Source organism: Spea bombifrons, chromosome 1 (genome assembly GCF_027358695.1).
Source record: "Spea bombifrons isolate aSpeBom1 chromosome 1, aSpeBom1.2.pri, whole genome shotgun sequence".
Classification (NCBI taxonomy): Eukaryota; Metazoa; Chordata; class Amphibia; order Anura; family Pelobatidae; genus Spea; species Spea bombifrons.
In genome coordinates this window covers 36,190,800-36,210,992 of record NC_071087.1, presented here as the reverse complement: position 1 = coordinate 36,210,992, position 20,193 = coordinate 36,190,800, and the positions used below count along the sequence as shown (strand labels likewise).

At 37.5% G+C, this 20,193-nt stretch overlaps 1 protein-coding gene across 2 annotated transcripts in view; it reads right to left on the bottom strand.

Annotated features, from left to right (window-relative positions):
- Nucleotides 1–20,193, bottom strand: part of NR3C2 (nuclear receptor subfamily 3 group C member 2) — a 148,474-nt gene that overhangs the window by 2,077 nt on the left and 126,204 nt on the right. For both annotated transcript variants that reach the window (XM_053460664.1, XM_053460673.1), the window contains exons 6-8: nucleotides 19,732–19,876; nucleotides 13,203–13,333; nucleotides 9,053–9,210 (exon numbers count right to left, since the gene is read on the bottom strand). In XM_053460664.1, coding sequence (XP_053316639.1) covers nucleotides 9,053–9,210; nucleotides 13,203–13,333; nucleotides 19,732–19,876 — 434 coding nt within the window. The remainder of the gene's footprint in view (nucleotides 1–9,052; nucleotides 9,211–13,202; nucleotides 13,334–19,731; nucleotides 19,877–20,193) is intronic.

Below are 20,193 nucleotides of genomic sequence, written 5' to 3'. Positions count from 1 at the left end.
GAACCATGTATAATGCAGGCACACCTTTTTAATCAGCGTAACAATTCACCTCCATCCAAAATCAATTATACTGGGTTAGTAACACTAAGTGGAGTACATCCACAAGGAAGAGGAATGGGGTTCTTATAAAGACAAATCCCTACATGCAGTGATTATAGATCAAAAAAGATTTTTAGAAAGAGAACATGAAACATAAACGAAAGAATGTGGAGCAACGTATTACAATATTCACATACAATAGGAAATATTATGAAGTAAAATTTAAAATTACGCTAAACAGTAAGATATGCAAAGCTTTAAGGAAAAATGCACTACTTCAATGCTAAGTAATAATAATAAAAAGACAATGGTGCCGCGTGCGTACGTGCATTTCCAATTTTATCTCCTGGTCTGTGGTCTGAACTTTTCAAGCCATACAAATAAAGTATATAGTTGTTAACTAGCATAATTTTCCCAAAACACTCAGATGCTGAAAACGCAGTCACGTTGCCTATGCACGCACTTGCAACTGCTGACGTTACTTCATCGCTTGCCACATGACTAATAGCTGCTGTTGAAACATTAGTGTCTTCCTTGACACATGCTACATCCTTGATTACACGTGACCCTCATTTATGTAATTACTCATAAACATATAATACTTTTTACAGTATTTTTACTATTGTTGGCAGGGGCATAAATATAAACCACAAGGTTCTGGTGGGAAAAACGACCTGGGCCCCCTTGACCTTACAAGAAATATGTCCCACAGTGCCACATTTGCCCTCAAAACAGCATATATGTGCTATGTTTGCCCCTTAACAACATGTATGTATCATATTTGCCCCATACAGCTTGCCTGTGGCATTTATGCCCCCCCAAAGCAGCCCGTCTGTGCCATCTTTGTCAACCGGTTCTTTAGTGCCCCCAAACAGCCCGCCTGTGCCATCTTTCCCTCCAAACAGGTTGCTTGTGCCATCTTTGTCCCCAAACAGCTTGTAATTGCCCCAAACGGTTTGTCTGTGCCATCTCTGCCTCGTCTTTACCACAGCATAAAGAGCTGGTCAAGTGATCGTCCCCTGCGACCATGTAATGGTAATTGCCCCAAACGGTTTGTCTGTGCCATCTCTGCCATAAACAGCTTGTTGATGTGGTCAAACAGCCTCGTTTTTACCACAGCATAAAGAGGCGGTCAAGTGATCGTCCCCTGCGACCATGTAATGGTAATTGCCCCAAACAGTTTGTCTGTGCCATCTCTGCCATAAACAGCTTGTTGATGTGGTCAAACAGCCTGTCTGGGCCATCTTTGGCACTAAACAGCCTGCATGTGCACTATGTGCTACCAAACAGCTTGTCTGTGCCATCTTTGAGACATTGACAAGCTGTTTGGTGGCAAAGATGGCACAGGCAGCCTGTTTAAGACATCGACAAGCTGTTTGGTGACAAACATCCTGCATGTGTCATCTTTGCCACCAAACAGCTTGCCTGTGTCATCTTTGCTTGTCTGCCTGGTCTGTCTTTGCCCCAAACAGCCTTCCTGTTCCATATTTGCCATTCAAACAGCTTGCAAGTGCCATGAAAGAGCCTGCCTGTGTGATCTTTGTCCCCAGTTTGTCAGTGTCATCTTTGCCCACAAACAGCTTGCCTGTGCCATATCTGCCACCAAACAGCTTGTCTGTAGCATCTCTGTCACCAAACAGCTTGCACGTGTCATCTTTGTCCCCAAACAGCTTGTCTGTGCCATTTTTGCCCTCAAAACAGCATTTCTGTGATATTTTCCCCCTAAACATGTATGTGCCATATTTGCCCCATACATGTTTAGGGGGAAAAATATCACAGAAATGCTGTTTTGAGGGCAAAAATTGCACAAACAAGCTGTGTTGTCTTTGTCATATACATTCATGTTAACACACACACTTATAAATACATTCTCATTCTAACATACAGTCATACATACTACCTCTCTTACCCACTCACCAACTAGCTCTCTCCCCTTACCTCACCCGCGGCTTTCTTTCTATCGGCTTGGACTGGCTGTTTGTGGACCATTTTGGACCAGCAGGAGGAGGTAGGAAAGCAGCAGGGTCACATTAAAGCTGCTTGTGCAAGCAGCCTCGTTTTTACCACAGCATAAAGAGGCGGCCAAGTGATCGTCCCCTGCGACCATGTAATGCCACTGATTATCTGATATATTTAATTAGAGTAAAGAAGACAGATGTAAGTTCTTTCTGTGAATGTAAAGCAAAGTGGGAATGTCACCTATAGATATTCAGAGACTGAACTAAATTTTAGCTCCTTCATATTTGGCTAACCTTATCCTCTCACAAAGCTACTCCATCAGAAGTGGGACAACTCCAGTTAGCCTGCCAAGGGAAGTTCCCTAGTATGCTAATTAACCATTTATTATTATTTAATCTAAAAACATGTTTGATTTCCTGAGGTAGGAGCGTACAATAGGTGTTAACTTCTGTATATCTGTTGGTGCCATATAAATAAAATCCAATTTCTGTTTTTAACCTTGACATGTTGCTGAAGTTATCATTCACGTATAATTAAATTTAAAAAAAAAGTGTTACTAACAACCTGCTTTGTGGAAACCTAAATGGCACCAGTAACCATGGAACTGAATAGATTGGTATGGCTGCATTTAAATAAAATATAAAAGAGAGAATTGGATGTGGTCAGTTTAATACAGATGAAATTCTTATATAAAAAAACAAAAACATAATTTTCAGCTCAGTTTGTATCATTTGTTACATCACTCCATAGTAGTGTGGAACTGTATCTATCAGTCTGACAAACAATGGTATACAAGGTATCAAAAATATATGTATGTGACTATAGTAAAAATGAGTGTGACTAACTACAAGTACAATGCTGGAGAATTAGCCAAAGGATGGTATTCTATTCACCAACAAAGCACTTTAGACTTCTGGATATTCCTCTGAGATGACAGTTTGTACTACTGTAATTCTAAACTTTTTTGTTCTCCATAACAAGAAGTCTGTCTGATAGAATAGGTTGTACGGAATCTGCATGAAGGATCTTCTCTTCCTAGTATAGTTGCGCGATGTCAAAAATGTTTATATGCTGTAATCTTATATTTAGCCATTCCCTTTAAACTTTTTGGAAAATAGTGATTCAGATATTATTACTATTTACTTTTATGAGTACTACTTTTTTGCTCATCAGAATAACAATAAGGAAGATGTGGTTTTAGTTAATGAGAAATGTCAGTCACTCTAAGGGTTAAAGGGAGTGGGTGTAAACCATACAGAAAAGTAGTGCTACTTACCTTACCACATCACTTACTCATAACTAATTGTTATCGCATCACAAATCTACCTTTCTCACGAAAAGGAAGTATGAGTCACCCAAGCTTTCTGTAAACACGCTTTGCCAAGCAAGGTTTTTATTGATTTGCTTTAAATATTGTGTATTATTTTGGTACCCTTTGCCTTTATTTATATCACAACAGTACATAAGGTGCCCTGGTCTAAGTATTTTCGTCCAAGGGTAAAAGCAGCTTCTTTTTTTTAACATTTGTTTCATTACAGTCAGTTCATGTAAGAGTAGGATAGCACTTTAACAGCAATGAGAGAAAACCACTCACTTAAGGTCAATCGGCAGAAACCATTGAAAGTGGTTTGTGTATTATGCTCCAGCATGTTTTAGCAAGACATTTAAAGGATCCATGAGTAGAAGAAACTTTTTCATGCTTAATAAACTACTAATTAAGTGCCGCTTTATGTGAGTATTTACGTCAAGGACTAATGATTTTTAACAATACTTAAACTACCGCTGCTTGATATGTCTCATGGGAAACCTCTATTTGGCTACCATGATTACCAGCAACATTTTTAATCAGAGTAAAAAACCACAACAAAACAAACAGTCTAGAAAACACAGATAAACAGATAACGACTGCAGAAAAAAAGGTTATTGGCTGATCTAATCTGCAATTTTTTAGCTACTTTTTACTTATTCATTTTTTAGGGTAGCTAAACAGTACATCCAGCCCAAGCTTCCTTGAACTCCTTTATGGTCTTTGCCTGCGCTACTTCCACTGGAAAGTTATCCTAGGTATCTAGCAACAGTTCTGTAAAGTAAAGGGTACTTCAGATCACACCCTCTACATCTGGTACTCATCTTTTTATTAAAGATATTTGTCTATTGGACCTCCATCATTTAACCCCCTGACATATCAAAATGCCTGCTTTATGCAATATTTGAACATTGAAATTACTAACATTATTTCTTTGGCCTTGTAAGTACCAGAGGAGTGCATTACACATCCATATGGTTTCCAATTTTTTTATATTTCTCTTACCATCTACAATCCTTAAAACTTTAAAGCCATCCCATGTGTGTGTGTAAATTATTTATATCACCTTCCTCCAGGGACACTCATATTTAGGGCTGCATTAAAACCATTGCATGCTGCATGTTTTATTGGTGTCACTGCTTAAATGGGTCTTCTGGTCAGCCTTCTTTTCAAGCACAGAAATAGCATCATCAACCATCTACTTCTTCCCAGAAGTGGACGTCCCAACAAAATCACCCCAAGGTCAGAACATGTAATGCTCAGAGAAATTGCAAAAAAACCCCAATAGTTACATCTCAGGCTCTACAGGCATGTTTACTGTTGAAGTCCATGACAGTACAATTAGAAAACAACTGTAAACAACAAAGTAATGCACAGCGCCACCTTTGGTGAAAACCAAACACAGAACATCAGCACAAACACCTCTTGGGCTTGTTTTGCAGCCACAGTACCTGCGAACCTGGCAGTCATTGAGTCAACCATGAGCAAAGTATTCCAGAGTAAAATATGAGGCCATCTGTCCCACCGCTAAAGCTTGGCCGAAATTGGGTATGAGAGAGTATGAAACATACTATTGCTGAAGTACAGTGTATTCAACATAGATTTAACTATAAAAAATCCACTTCATATAGGTATTGGTTAAAGTATCCAACAAAACTATTATTCATTTCTAGTTAGAAACTGGTAGGAGCGCACTAAGAATGTATTTGAAGTATTGTACGTTTATTTTAAGATTTAGGACATACAGAAATACCTCCTAACAAACAGCTGCTTATTTGCTCAATGTTTCACATATTAATACATTTGTGGAAATAGACACAGAAGACCAGGAATTAATTTACCATACAATAGTCTTACTAGTTTGTAAAAAATATTAGGAAGCCAATATAATTATAGAACTGTAGCCAGGACAATGCTATCTTCTCTGGAAGCAGTATAGCAATATCTATAGAGAATACTGGAAGGGCTTTAGCATTATGAAAGCCCTGCACTGGCTTCAATGATGAGTCAGAAAATATATTTTTGTCACCTATTGTCACAAATGAATTGGACTATTGAATAATTAAAACAAACAAAATAATTATCACAGCTCTATAATAAATGGCAGATGCTGACAACAGCTGCCAAAACTATTGCAATCCTACAAAACCATGACCAAATATTAACAGAACAATGCATCTGTGCCAGAGAACACTACTGCCAGTAATGTGTTTACAGCTTATAACAGTGAGACACAAAGGAGTGAATGCACGTAATTAGGGGTATGCATTTCCCTGAAATTGAAGGGTCAAAATGGAACGACAATGGACAAAGAGAATAACACATGCCATTTCCCTGTAGTACAACAGTGGTACAATCCATTAGTGCATTCTACTTCTAGAGATAAGGCTTCAGCTCTGTAAGTAGTGCTAAATTGGAAGGATAATTGCGTACGCGCGAGGAACCGATGCCCGTACACCTGTCTGTGGTTCTGTAGAAATGTAGGAGAGACGGTATTGATTAGTGAGATAATGAGACACACTTCATTTTTACTTGAGGACCAGCATCTCAATATTCCCTCCTCAGATAAAACCACAATGTCTTTTTATATTGTTTTTTTGGACGCAAAGAATATTTGTTTTCTTTGTACTTATCATGTGTTTATAAATTTAGAGATACATGTTGGATCATAAATATCTTACAATATTCACATTTAACCAAGTTTGATCCTCCCAGGAGAATGTTTTAGATTTACATCCAGAATGTTGCGTTACATGTTTTTACTCAATACTCCCACGATCTCAGTAAGAAAACCAGGATCTGAAGATGGAAAACAACCCTACATATAAATAGCCCTCCTTACCAATGGAACACCAAGAATACATTAGGAAGCACGTTAATGGAACTAAAGTTTCAGTTAATATATGGATTATTAAAACCATGCCATCCTGTTGGGTATTGGATAGAAAGGAGTACTCCGGCCCTAACTACCTGTCAAATGCACAACAAAGGTCGATGCCTTTTCTGCATGGAAATATATCCATGCATTACTTGTTATTGGCCACCCTAGTTTCAAACTATTTTGAAGCCCAAACGTAGCTGCAAGATGAGTCTGCTTGTGCCGCAGATCGATTCTAGCTGTGCCTGTAGCCAAAATGCACACAAAACCACCTGTGACCTAGAAATCTGCTAAATCAATTGACGAAAGAGCCTGCCATGAGGCTTGCCTTTATCCTAAACATACAGCATGCAAGAAGTCAGCCCACCAAGAAAGTGTATACATGTAGCCAGAAGGGGGAGCCCTCCAAGACGATGTGGCCAGAAGATGGTGCCATGGCTAGCTGACTAAAAGTTATTACCATTCTTTATTTTATAGTGGCAACAATTTACGCAGCGCTTCTTACAGTACAAACATTCAAAGGGTATGAAAAACTAGAACGAACAGACTAAGACAACCCGATACATTAGGTACAGACGGCCCTGCTCATAAACTTAAACTACGTTTCAGGAGAATGCAAAAAGGGGGAACCCAGGTCATGAAATTGCAGACAAAGGTTCTTCTATGAGGTGGTTCTATGACTATATTAACAGCTCCCTAATCCAAGAACACATATCTACAAAGAACAGCCAAGGAATTTATGTGCTGTAAAGTCCAGTGCTGCGTAACTGGCATAAATATAAAGAGATATGGCTCATTTGGACAGCATCTGTGTATTTTTGCCATTTAATAGAGTCTGAGTTATATAAATATATGTTTTATAATATACAGATTTGCACAAATCAATTGGATCAGACCTTTGTTAATCCCATGGATATTTATGTTTATCTCCTGCACCTGCACATAATTCTGCTATATCTAGTTTCTTACTTTATTTGTACCCAGTAATCTCTGAAATCTGGTAAGCATCTCTGAAGTGGTTAGGAAGCATCAACTATTGGTAAACAGTTCTCTCAGAATCCCTTCCTGTCTTTCAACCCAAACGTCCACATGCCCTTCACTGGCACAGGGCGAGGAGGAGGATCGTCTTCCCTCGGAATGTCGAAATACCAGGGGAATCATGTTTTCTGCCTCCCACGGAGCTTCTCATGAAAGAACAGTCGAAAATACATCAGAAAACCATTCCATATGGAAGTTCTTTAAACAACACCATGCTGTAATATTAAGGCCTGTCCTGATGTGCACTCATCTCACTCTATGATCACAGATGAAACATAAATAATGAACACACTGGAGTCAGAGGTATTCTTCCATGCCAGCAGCAACAGAAACCGCTCCAGTACAGTCAAAAGTTGAACGCAACATCAAATAAAGTGACCACATATTTCTCCAACCAGACAGACAGAGGCCATTTCTCTCTTTTCCAAGGTATACATTAGCGAGGCTTTTTTAATCTCACAAAAGTAAAAGTAAAAAAAAAAGATTTAGAAAAAAATATACAATGAAAGATAAAAGTATATAAAAATGAATTTAAAGAGATATCCATATAAATAATTATTTTAATAAACATCTAAAGGCTGTATTGTCATCTTGGAAGATCCGCTTGGTCTCTGTTAGGCACAGACTAGAAGACTTTAGTACAGCTTCAGCTGGGAAATTACCTGTAGGCTGCCCTCACTCCAAGTAATAGATTTACTTGTATAGAAGGCCGGCACAACCATAGGGACCAACCAGGCCAAGCTGTGAAGCCAATTGTTTGAGCCAAAACATGCCAGATATGATGGCTCTTTAATAAAACAAAGTTTAGGGGGAAACAAGTAGTGATTGGACACTGCTTTTATACTGTATTATATAACTTCTGTGCTGCAGCAGGACATATCTGCGCAGGACACCTTCCATGTTTCTCATTATTATATGGTAGGTTTTGTGACTTCTTAGAAGAAAGGTCGGGGAGCTGGGTATCCAGGACTTGGCTGCACTGTTGTTGGTGTGAAGAAATCCCCACTTAATATGGCAGCCCACAAAACGTTGGCCCAGTCAGCGTCATCATTATCATTTTTTGTGTCTGCTGCCAAACTATTAGATTCCAGTCCCTACCTATTGGTAACAAGATGTTGCTATGTCCTGACATGCTGATGATCATGATAACAGCTATGCAACAAAAATGTTTCTGCATTAAAACATTAACATGTTATAATAATGTAAAGGGGATCTATCACATTTCTTAAATATTATTCATAAACTAGATAGGTTCTTATTTGCAATCAAATTCTATTTAGTATATTTTATAATGGTGTTTACAGATTTAAAAATAAAAAACAATATTTTTAGCTCACTTTTTGGTATGTCACTAAGAGCAGCCATTTCAACCTCCTGTTCACGAGACCTGACATTTCCTACCCATGAATTAATTTATCCCCCACTGTTAAGTTACTGTCCTTTGTTGGTTGCTGGTTTGTTCCCCCTGCCTTTATAAAATTATGACAATAGATTTGATCTGCGCACATAAGATTACAATTGAAAACAATGCGTTTTGAGCCTGTACATGTACGGGCTTTGTCATTAAGGGGTTAAAATCTTGCATCTGACGTTGCAAAATAAATAAAGCACAGAAACATGGTTTATAACGCAATATAAAAAGTGTCTGAAATGTCTGATCATACTACTGACTGCTAACATCTAAAATGTTACTTTTGTTGCAGCAGAGTTACACGCAGACACACAGGTCTGGAAAGCAGTACCAAGAATCTACTACCTTCTACTGGAAACCTGCCCGTTTCTACAGCCCCTCTTTCATCCTCTAGATTATCGCCCCAGAAAAAGATACTTACATCGTGAAGCGAGTCCAGAAGTTTTGTTAACTGGAAGTATCGCTGCCAGCTTTGTCCGGAGCTCTGGGGAATTTTCATTACTACTTTCCTCAATTCCTTAATGTAGTTCTCTCTCATTTCTTCAAATGCAGCTTGGCATTTAAGTCCGTCTTTAGGAACTGAATAAAACAAAATAAAAGGGGCAGAATTAATTAGATTTATCCAACAAGTTCAATAAACAGCTAAAAGTAGAAAAAGTACATTGCCAAATCATGATAAAAAGTTGACTGCAGATTTACGATAGCATCAAATCTATACCATGATTTGTTTGCGTCAGTCCAATGCAATAAGGGTTCATTTGGCACAGAATGGGTTGCAGTTCAGACATTTCACATTATCCCCTGTGGGGGTTTTTGCTGCAAGAAGGCCAAGTTGATCCTGAATAATTCAAACTTCATAAAGTGAAAGAAAATGTTTCAACTCATCAAAGCTACGTCTTAAGTGAATAAACTCCACAGATTTATATTCATTTGTTTGCTCTCCAGAGGTCATACGAATAACGTATAATTTTTAGTGGACTTAAATATACACATAGCCGACACTGAATTTCAAATAATAGGAGCTCCCTAATCCAGAGGTCTTTTTTGAAACTTACATAACCATATAGCACAAAAGATTGTTTTTCTTTGTAACTACAAAGCTCCAGGTAATTCCAGATAATCTCTTAAATGTATGAGGTTACAGCGAGGTAATATAAACTATATGCTGAAAACCTGAGAACTTCTTAACGCTTTTTAACTTCATCATCATTATTTGTATTCCCATACTCTAAAATTTAGAAAACAAACTTGCACCGAAGTTCTCTCTCTTCTCGGAAGAAACAAGGGATCGGTACTTTTGCAAGCATAGATGTCTATAATAAAGAGGGCACGTACTGTATTACTATATTATGCTTTCTATCTCTACCTTCTCTTGCTGCTTTAAAAGTGAAACCCCAGGGCTCAAGGCACAATGCATCTTGCATGGTCTGACTTTTCTTGCCAGTGATTGGCTGCTGGCACATGGGGGTCTCCTTGCCAAGCCAATGCCGGAGCTGACTGTCGGTAAGTATATCATGGGGCAGGAGAGGTGTTGCACCAAACACATCACCCACATCCCAGATAGCTTTGCGGCAGGGAATTCAGGGCCGCGACCCCATGGTCCCAATTGTCTGGGACACCAGAAAACGCATACAGTTACCCCCCCCAAGCTCTGCCCCCTGAATTCCAATTCCCCAGGGGCAGAAATTGGGAGGTATGCACTTGGAATGTAATAAAATATAAGCCTTAGGTAACAGACCTTTATATTCTTTACAGGTTGATTGAGAAACTGGAGAAAGTAACAATTGACTAACGGTGCAAATATACTAATGCCATTTATTAAGCTTAATAAAAAAAACTTGCTGTAGTGTGACATAACCGCACTACATGACAGTCCGTTCCGCTGAAATGAAGAGCCAGCAGTGAGCTATTTGCTAACATTATCACATTTATGAATAGGAGCCAACAAACGATAATTTGTGCTCCTGTATAACATAGGTTTTCAACTGCAGCAATTCCCTTCCCTCTCAAGCTTAAGTGCTATATGTTTCCTTTCAGTGCACACTGTGACAATTATTGCACCAACAGAAAGCATGATTAAAAATAAAATATAAGCCCTATAAATAAAGCAAACTCTCACAACACACACTGGAAATTCTGGAGAGCTGCCCAGATTCTCTGATTGGACTTATTAAGTACAAAAGTATTTTCTATATCCCATGGCTATGGGCTGATGAGAAAAGGAACAGCACCATTCAATAAAGGGTCTGTATTCATGCCCACACTTTAAAACAATTGCTCCACCTTAAACTATAAATCAGTATGTGGCAGAGCCCCTAACCATGTCATTTTAATAACACCAGGCCCGGACTGGGGATTAACATTGGCCCTGGCGCTTTAAGTGTGCCGGGCGATATATAAGACAATATGGTTCTGTGAGCTGAAAGAAGACTACCTAAAACTCTAACTGCTGAGAAATTGAAGTGCTTGAATGAGCGTTATGGATGATGAGGTCACAACAACTAATCATATTATATATATATATATATATATATATATATATATATATATATATATATATATGATTCACCTTGCTCTGCACTCCCAGGGTTAAGCAGATTATACTAAATATGTATATAATGAAATATGCGTAGAAAACCTTCACTACACATCATACAAATCAACGTGAGCATCACATTTACTTGCCTGACTCAAAGATTTACTTCCTGTCACACTAGTTACATTTTTTTTTTACATTTTGGATGTTTATGATAGATCAGGCAACTTCAAACATGCCTTAAAATGTAAGTGGTGCCGACCACAAAAATAGCTTGGCCCAATGCCATCACACCTACTCATCTCACTGTAAAGGAATTTATCACTGTCAAATCTCACTCAAAAATCCTATTTTTTATTTTCCTCTATTGTATTTGTAATGTTGTAGTAAGGGTCAGGTTTTGTTACATGATTTTTCTGCATTATTCCTTCTTACTTGTTGGGCTTCATGGCATTTCCCACTGACACATTTGGGAGCGGTTATGGCAATAGCCAATAGGAAGCAACAGTTTACAAGCCTCACAAAAGGGGAAAGAAACAGCAGCATTAATATGGTTCATGGAATTCCGTGAAAATCCAGCTACATAACATACTTAGTATTGTTTCGGGGATATTAAAGTACTGAAATGTATTTCCAGACCTCCACTTTAACTGTGTATAAGCCAATCATTAACTATGCATAATCGAAAGAAAGAATCCCTTTTACTTTGATTACTGAGATTGTTACTATACATTTTTTACATTAATTGCCATGTAAAAGGAGTACTACCTTTCAGATACCTGATACGGAGCACTTGGCTTAAAAATAAAACCTGTCTATGTGGCGACAATAAATTGAAAATCTGGCACCTGAATGACAGGGGTATTTATTATATAACCCGCGAGTCATACACTCCCCTAGATGGAGATATTTAGATGTGCAGACATAACATCATTCCTGAGAAATGTGGATTAGGGCTGTGGTTTTACAGCCCTGCGTGTCAATCAAGTTGTATTACAGAGGTGAACGTTCACCTGTAGTTGAGAAACTTTTTGAAAATAAACAATAATTTAAAACAACAACAAATATTTGGTTAACTTTCCCAATGCATTTAAATGTATATATTTATTTCTCATTTTTCAAAAGTATTTCCTAACATTGTAGCTAACCTGCATGCTAATGTAGCAGCAAATATAAATACTGTGCGTTTCTTCTAAGCTTTTTACCTAATAGGCAACAGGGTGCTGAATACGTCAAGAATACGGTCACAAAAAAAAAAAATGCCTTTCCTAATTAGAAGCACCGCTGACTGTAGACACACAATAGCAACTTGTGGTTTTGGTTTTAGGAAACCAAAGTTTAATTAGGGTTGTCTGCCGCGATGAGGCAAGCTTCTAACATGGCCAATACCCGGCTATTGTGTATGTTCTGGCAAATGATAGGAAATGAGGCATTAACCACACTGCCAATAATAACCATTTATCATCAACACGCAACCCAACTTTTTGCTCTTAAGAATGTAAATGCAAATTATCTGAGCATGCAACTAGAATTTTGCCGTTGTATACATACACAAAGAATTCACGTTTCTTACATTAATGTATAACTGAATAATAATTGATCCCCTTCTGTTAGCTTATACATCACACATACTGCAGGGTACCACTTTACATGTTCGGGTCTATAACATGGAAAACGGATGTGTGTCCTGGGAAATAATGCCCTAACATATATACACACATACAAAGGCAAAGAGCTAGTCAAAGACTCAAAAAACTCGCGTTTCCGTTATATTGCTTGCTAAATGATTGCTTTGTATGTAAAGAGAAGTTGGCTACTTGATTTCAGTTTGGGTAGCTATTCAATAACACCTGTAAGAAGGATAAATACTGTGCATGTATATATTATGGGTGGGTTAACGCATAATATATACGATGAGTCCCTAGTGTTTCCTCCGCGGTCTCTCAGGCTTTGATTGGAACCAACAGACAGATAATAGAACACAGACAAAGAGCAATAATGGTGCTTAGTAAGATAGTAATGAGGAGCTGATTACCGGTGCTTAGCAGTAGCAAGACTTTCATAGTTGTGTATTCCTCAAAGGTTAGCTGCAAACGGTTAAACTCCAGGCTAATGTGCTGCATACTTTGGCACAGCTCATACATCGCAGACTGGCGCATCCTGTCTCTGAAAGAAACAAAACATATTTAACCATACATATAAACAGGGCTACAAAACTTCACATTTGTTTGAATCAAATTTAACAAGCCCTCAACCAAATAGACCCTTAACAAGCTTTAATATTAACCAGAAAAACACACGCTGGAGGCGTTAAAGTTGCGGTTCCACTTAGACGAAGCATTAATGGAACTCTAGCCAACAGATGCGGAACTCTAGTCTTTGAGGGTAACAAACAGGCCACAATGTTTGGATATTTCTGGCCTGTTGTGCACCCCTGCTTTAGTACATTAAGAAAATAAATCTCAGCAGACCTGTCATTTTGTTCTTTCCTCAGAAGGTTTAATAACATAAAAATGAAGCATTTCATAGCGACAGCTTATCAGGACCTGTTTTTGTGTTTTGTGACAACTATGTGCCCGACAAAAAGTACGAAAGAGGCAACATTTTTACTTGATTAAAGAATTATTTCTGAGATGGGTTTGGACAATAAAAAGGAATGCTGTTTCTATAATGATGTATTTATTTAGTTAAAAAAAGAAAACTGCCGAATTAAGGATACTGTCAGGGCCAAGAAAGAGGAGGACTAGGAAGCCCTGACACATTAAAGTCAGTGGCTACCAAATGGCATGAAGATACCACATAATCTACACAGGAGTGTCTATATCTCTGTCCCCTGGTCAATAATTTATTTTACAAATAAGCTTCTTCTACATTATAAACATTATGTAATACAATACAGTGTGTCATTTACCATTACACCGGACTGTATAATACAAATCTAATTGACTATATATCTCCAAAATTGCAGCCACATCTTCAAGTACCACAGAGTTTAAAAAAAAAACCCCACATTTTATATAAAGCCATAAAATTGGACTGGAAAGTAATATTAACTATAGTTATAAAACAACTGAATAATGAAGTGGTGTTATGGATAAAGGGGATCACACCAAAAACTGCTAATTTGATATAAAAAACAAGGTCTAGTGTACCAAAGGGTTTTTTGTGAGAGAAAGTTGTGTTTAAACTCCTTGACTTCATTATACATTATGAAGGTCCCACCACGAGGAGCTTTTGCTGCAGGAATCGCTGTATAATGAATAGTATAATCAGTGAGTTCTTTACCCATTGAATTATACATTATACAGCTCAGGCCTTCTTGCTGCAGAGACTTAAAGGCATGGGCCCTTCATAATGGATAGTAAAATTTGGGAGCTGGAACCACAACTCTCCTGGAAAGTATCCCTTTAGTGAATAAACTCAATAGTTCTGAAAGCTGAAAATTGTTTACGATAATCTTGCATGAATGATTCATATCCAATGTATTTATGTAACTGGTGCACAATATTATGGCGCAGTAGGCAGTATTATATATAATAAACCTATGTATGATCTACACAGGGTGACCTATAAATCTTTAAGCTTCTCATTCACACACCTGCTCGTTATTTGTATAAATAGGGTTAGAGTGAAGGAAAAGGTGAGCCGAGTCCAAGTATTGAATGAATTGGGCTGATTAAAAACTGAGTATAAATCTTCAACATTGTTTCTATACACAACAAACACGGCTGTTAAATCAGACCAAGTAAATATCGTATAAACCGCATCTACACATAAGGTTGGTCTAGAATAACACAGAAGAAATAATACTCTAGAATCCAAAGGCATTCCTTCTTCTCGTATGCACATGTGCCGATAAGCTCCAAGGAGCATGTGTATATACAGTTCGGCATTGGCATCTATTGTGGCACAATGATGCCACTGCTTTATTATAAAGAACCTCATGCAGAAAATTCAGTTTGACCTACTGAAGTTAAAAAGAAATGATGTGGCTCATTTCTAGAGCATAAGATGCATCTTTACTAAGCTGGAAGACCTAACAAACCACAGACCACATCATTGCTTTTATATTAAAAATGAAAGCCTCCTGCTATTCTCTATTGCAGTTACATTCAACCTTTTCTTTAACCAAAACTGCACCACAGATATAGTTGTCCCTTTGTTTTTGCCTTGCTTTATATGTGCAGTCTACACAGGCACGATTCTCTATTTTATATTCTGGAGTGAACTGCAGATGATCTTTCATGGACAGAATCCTCAAGCCTCTGGTTCTATCTTTGGCTTTGTGTGTGGCCAGTCAACCATAGGACATAAAAAGGTATTTAAAATATCACTATTTTGTCTCATTCATATTTTTCCCTATTGCTCATCATGTGATACAAGAGCAGCCATGGATATGCTGCCACAAAAAAAGTGAAACATTTTCATGGGAATAATTAAATGTCAGATCTGCTAAGAATTGTTTGGGAGAGTGCAATTAATGTTTTGTGTAAGTGGAACAAAACCGATAAAATAATGCATGGTTCAAGTCAATCTACAACAGGTGCATATTCTGGATGTATTCCTACAATTCATCTGGTTAACAAATAAAGAAAACTGTAGATTCAACTATAAAAATATTTGATAAGTAAAAATAAAAAAGGCAACATGGATTTTCCTCACTAATATGAAACACAGACAGAAAGGCATACCGGATCAAACGCAAGAGGCTTGGAATTTGTTCATGGGTGTGCACACACAACCTTCACCCGAAACAAACCTTATTTAAACAGGGAGGTTGCTAAGTGCAATTTATTCTGCTTACCGTTACTATAGAAATCACAATACCAACTCAAATTGCAGGCTTTATGACCAAAAGGTAATCAAGAAGCAGCTCCATTCTTACGAGATATTATGCAATAATAACCCTGGGCTGCAAGCACTTCACAGCTCGGACACATGGATGGGGAGGAACTGAATATAAAGTTCAATTGTCCACAGTTATCCGCAGATTTTTTATTACATATTCACATAAGGGCACAGCGGGCTATGGGCAAACTTTTTAGTGGTAGCTTCACCTACTATCTAACCCAAGCCATAGCTCAAAATATTTTAAAGTGGGCACATCTACTGATAAAACAAAAATCATGTATCTACCCGAGCAGCTTCTTTAGAAAACTAGCCAGACAGATGGTGCCCACTTGGCGGTGGGATCTGGGTGAAACCACATATGGACTCAACAAATACACCTTCACTTTGGGATCTCAGCAATGTCTACACTCTGGTCATTTTAGGTGACAGTACACAACATATCGCTGGTTGGCATACATAAGAAGGGTTAAATTATATAATTATGGTAAAGGTAAAAAAATAGGTGCAAAATACAAAAATCCACAAGAGATAAGTAGCCTGCCTTCTGTCGCATATGTAGCCGTCACTCTATGGGGTTAAATCAATTAACAAACAACTTAAATACAACTTAAAATCAAGGTGTCAAGTTTTAAACGGCCAACCTGGCAGCCTCTCTGTACAATCCCTTTACACTTGGAGTGTGTAGGGTTTATGGAAGAGCTTTCCCTTTTCATGACTCACAAACATCTCTATATAGCTCCCCATCGTATACGATTCTGTAAACTCACATTAAAACTCACTAAAATTACAGCTTTAGACATTCTCACTTTTAGCAACGCAACAAATGCATGCTTAAAAGACATTTACACGACACTTACTTTTGCGGCGCAGTTGAGCCATTCAACACAATATACTTAGGAGAACAAAACACACACGAGCAACGCTATACATTCTCACACAACTCGGCAATTTTAAAGACTAGATAATCACAGTGATTAGCAGGATGCCGTAAGTGTAGTACTTGTAGATGTAAATAAACAGTTTACTGATGCATGCTGAATGCAAGGAAACGCATCTAGATCCCTGATATAATACAAGGCTTCTGTGCCTATAATGCGGTTATTTTCTCTGCCCCTTACCCAGCGTAACATGATATTAACAAGTCATAAGACAATCTGTATTGGATTTTGCGCATAAAATGACGGTATAACACAACAATGATATGAACGCTCAGTAATTACCTCTGAGTTATATGAAATGTCCCACTTTCTCACGACTACAAGATTTAGAATGGGTCTGCGCAGCTACATCTTTGTGGATCTATTTATGCATGCTGTGAATTTATATTAGCTAGATATACATTACTTAAATAAGTATATGTACACATGGATTAGAGCACATGCTACTTTGTTTTACTTATGCAATTAAGTGCATACATTAAATACACTGCTCTGATGCAGTGCCAATATTATAGCATTTACTTTTCAGAGTCGGTTCCAAAAGATGCTGTAGGATTACTTGTGCCATATATACATGAATGATTTGCTTTTCTCCTCTACAATGTATGGTTCATTCCAGTTCAGCGTTCTCATGATTACACTATGTTTTGTTTCTCTTCATTCTTGATAGCCTGTATTAGTCAGTCAGGCAGCGAGTCTCTGATTATTAGGAAGTTATTTCAGGAAGACACAGACCACATTAAAGCCTACAGCTGGAGCTATAATCTCATGCATATCCATATGTCTCCGCGTGAATATGCCATGTGTAACTACTGCATGCAACGGCTGCACTCAGTCACAAGTAGACCCAGTTCGCATTAAACACGCTTTATGGGCTATTATCATTATCTGACAGTTTTAAAACAAGCCAAAGTGGTAGAAACACAAATATATCACACACGGTAATTTAATTATAACCGATTTAAGTTATTTCGATTGGGTTTTTCCGCTGGGTGTCTGAGGCCAATGTTACTGCGGGAAAATATAGGAAACTTTATCAGTTAGGATTCAGGCCCCCAGCCACATGAACACCCGACCCCATTGTTAGGGATCAAAGCATAAAATGGTTCAAGTTAATAACTAGACATTTGTTTTTAACATCTGGCAAGTTATCTTTCCTTCACATAACACCCCGAGATGTGTAAAAACAAAAACTCAAAAACGTACAAAATTGTAATTAACATTGATTACATTTTACCGCTACAGTTTGATTCAGTATTGACACGCCAAAGCGATACATCAACATCAACAGATGTCAACTGGCAAAAAAGGTATTCAAGAATACAAATAAAAGTATTCTTTAGGAACCAAGAATTACTGAAAATCACTGCACCTTGCAGAAAATGACAGTGGGATTTAAGCTAGCACTCGGAAAGAATTCAATCACAATAGACTTTTTAAAATGTTAAATATGTGTACTAAAGAGCAATCCCACTAAGGGAAATGAAAAATGAAAACAGTGAATACGCAATAAAACTTCTATGCTGCTCAGATAAATGGGAAAATAAAAATCTGTGCGGAAGAAATATCCTTCCTCAGTAAGATTGCTTTATACAGAAAAGAACAAAATCAACTTCAATATATTAGTTTTAAAAAGATAAATGTTTCCTGCTCACCCTAGACATGACTACGAAATGAAAAATAATATTCTTAAAAGAAATGTTTTTGATTGCAATGTTTTTGGGAGGAATGGTTATTTGAAAGCGGTGAAATAATAACGAACTGATGTTTACTTTATGAAAAGAGAAGCGATATGGAAATAGGACAGTGTCATCCGAGGTTTCCATAAACCAGCACTGTGCCCGTTTTCTTTATGTGTGAGTTAAAGTGAACTTGTCATTGCAGTGTTTGCATATAATAATAGCCGTTATATGGAGATCATTGTCATATGGCGTCATCTAATGCATACATAGTTACATCTGCAGTATATAACACAAAAACATCCACTTCGTGCAAATAAATCTCTTGGAAGCTGCACCTCTCTAGCACTGTACCACAACATATAAAAAAAACCTAATATAATTTATAGATTATATTACTTCATTATAAGAAAATGGTCCTGGGGATGTCACAATTAGTTAATGATGTACTAAAACAGATGTCCTGTATTTTCTAGCTGTGGCCAAAGAACTCTTCTGCACCTTATACTACATAGCAATCAAAATTGTACTTTTTCTCCCCTAACATTTTGCTTTGAAAAGTTGTTTTCTCTTATTTCAGGTCTGTTTCATATCCAGAAAAATGTGCTATATGCTGATAATGCAATAGGTAAGGCACATTGACATGTGCGCACCATGACGTCCAATGTGTGAAACCAAAATACATCGAGCCAAGGATTGCACAATACACTGCGTGATTTTTCCGTAAAATAAGTAATTCAGTTACTACTTTTGGCACAGATATATGCCAGTTTGTATGGGATGCTAGCCAATAAAGGTAAAATTCTAAATACTACAACAGCATCCCATTAGCACAAACAATTTGGGCTACTGCCGTCCAAACTGCATGCTGAAAATGATTCACAATGGAAAAGGTTAAAAATGAATGTAACAGAATTTTGGGTTCCAGTTGATGACGTTTGTCAAAAAAATGCCACTGAGGTTTAATTTAATCTTAATGATAAACATTTCAAATATTTGGGTGACTGAAGAATTATGTATGTAATTATGCATTATTAATTTAAGTAGCGTAGATGAAAGTAAAAACATGTTTAAAGGATATCTACAGGATACTTACTCATTAAATACCAAGTCTGGAGCAAAATACAGAAATTGGCTATTCGCGTGTTTATATGATCTCCAGCTCAAAGCAAATGAAGATAGGCACATCCAGGAGTACTGTATTAACGTAATTTGGTCCTCGAGCGGCAAGTTTCTAAATCCTGAGGACAAAAACAGATTAATTAAAACATTGCTACAAAAACAAAGCAAGTGGTTTAAAAAAAAAAAAAAAAAACAATTCTTCTCTCATCCAAAGGAATTAGAGGCTTTTTCACCCATATCAAGTATGGGTGTCCTGGCCTAGCTCCCTGGTGCTGCAAACTGATACACAAAGATTTATGGTACTCATCATGCAGTTCAGATGACAGAGCTACATAAATCTGGATACATTGTAGAACTATAGTAGAACCATATACACATGCACACGGTCAGCATAATTATATGCCACAGTAAAATAATTCACATAAAAAAATCAAAA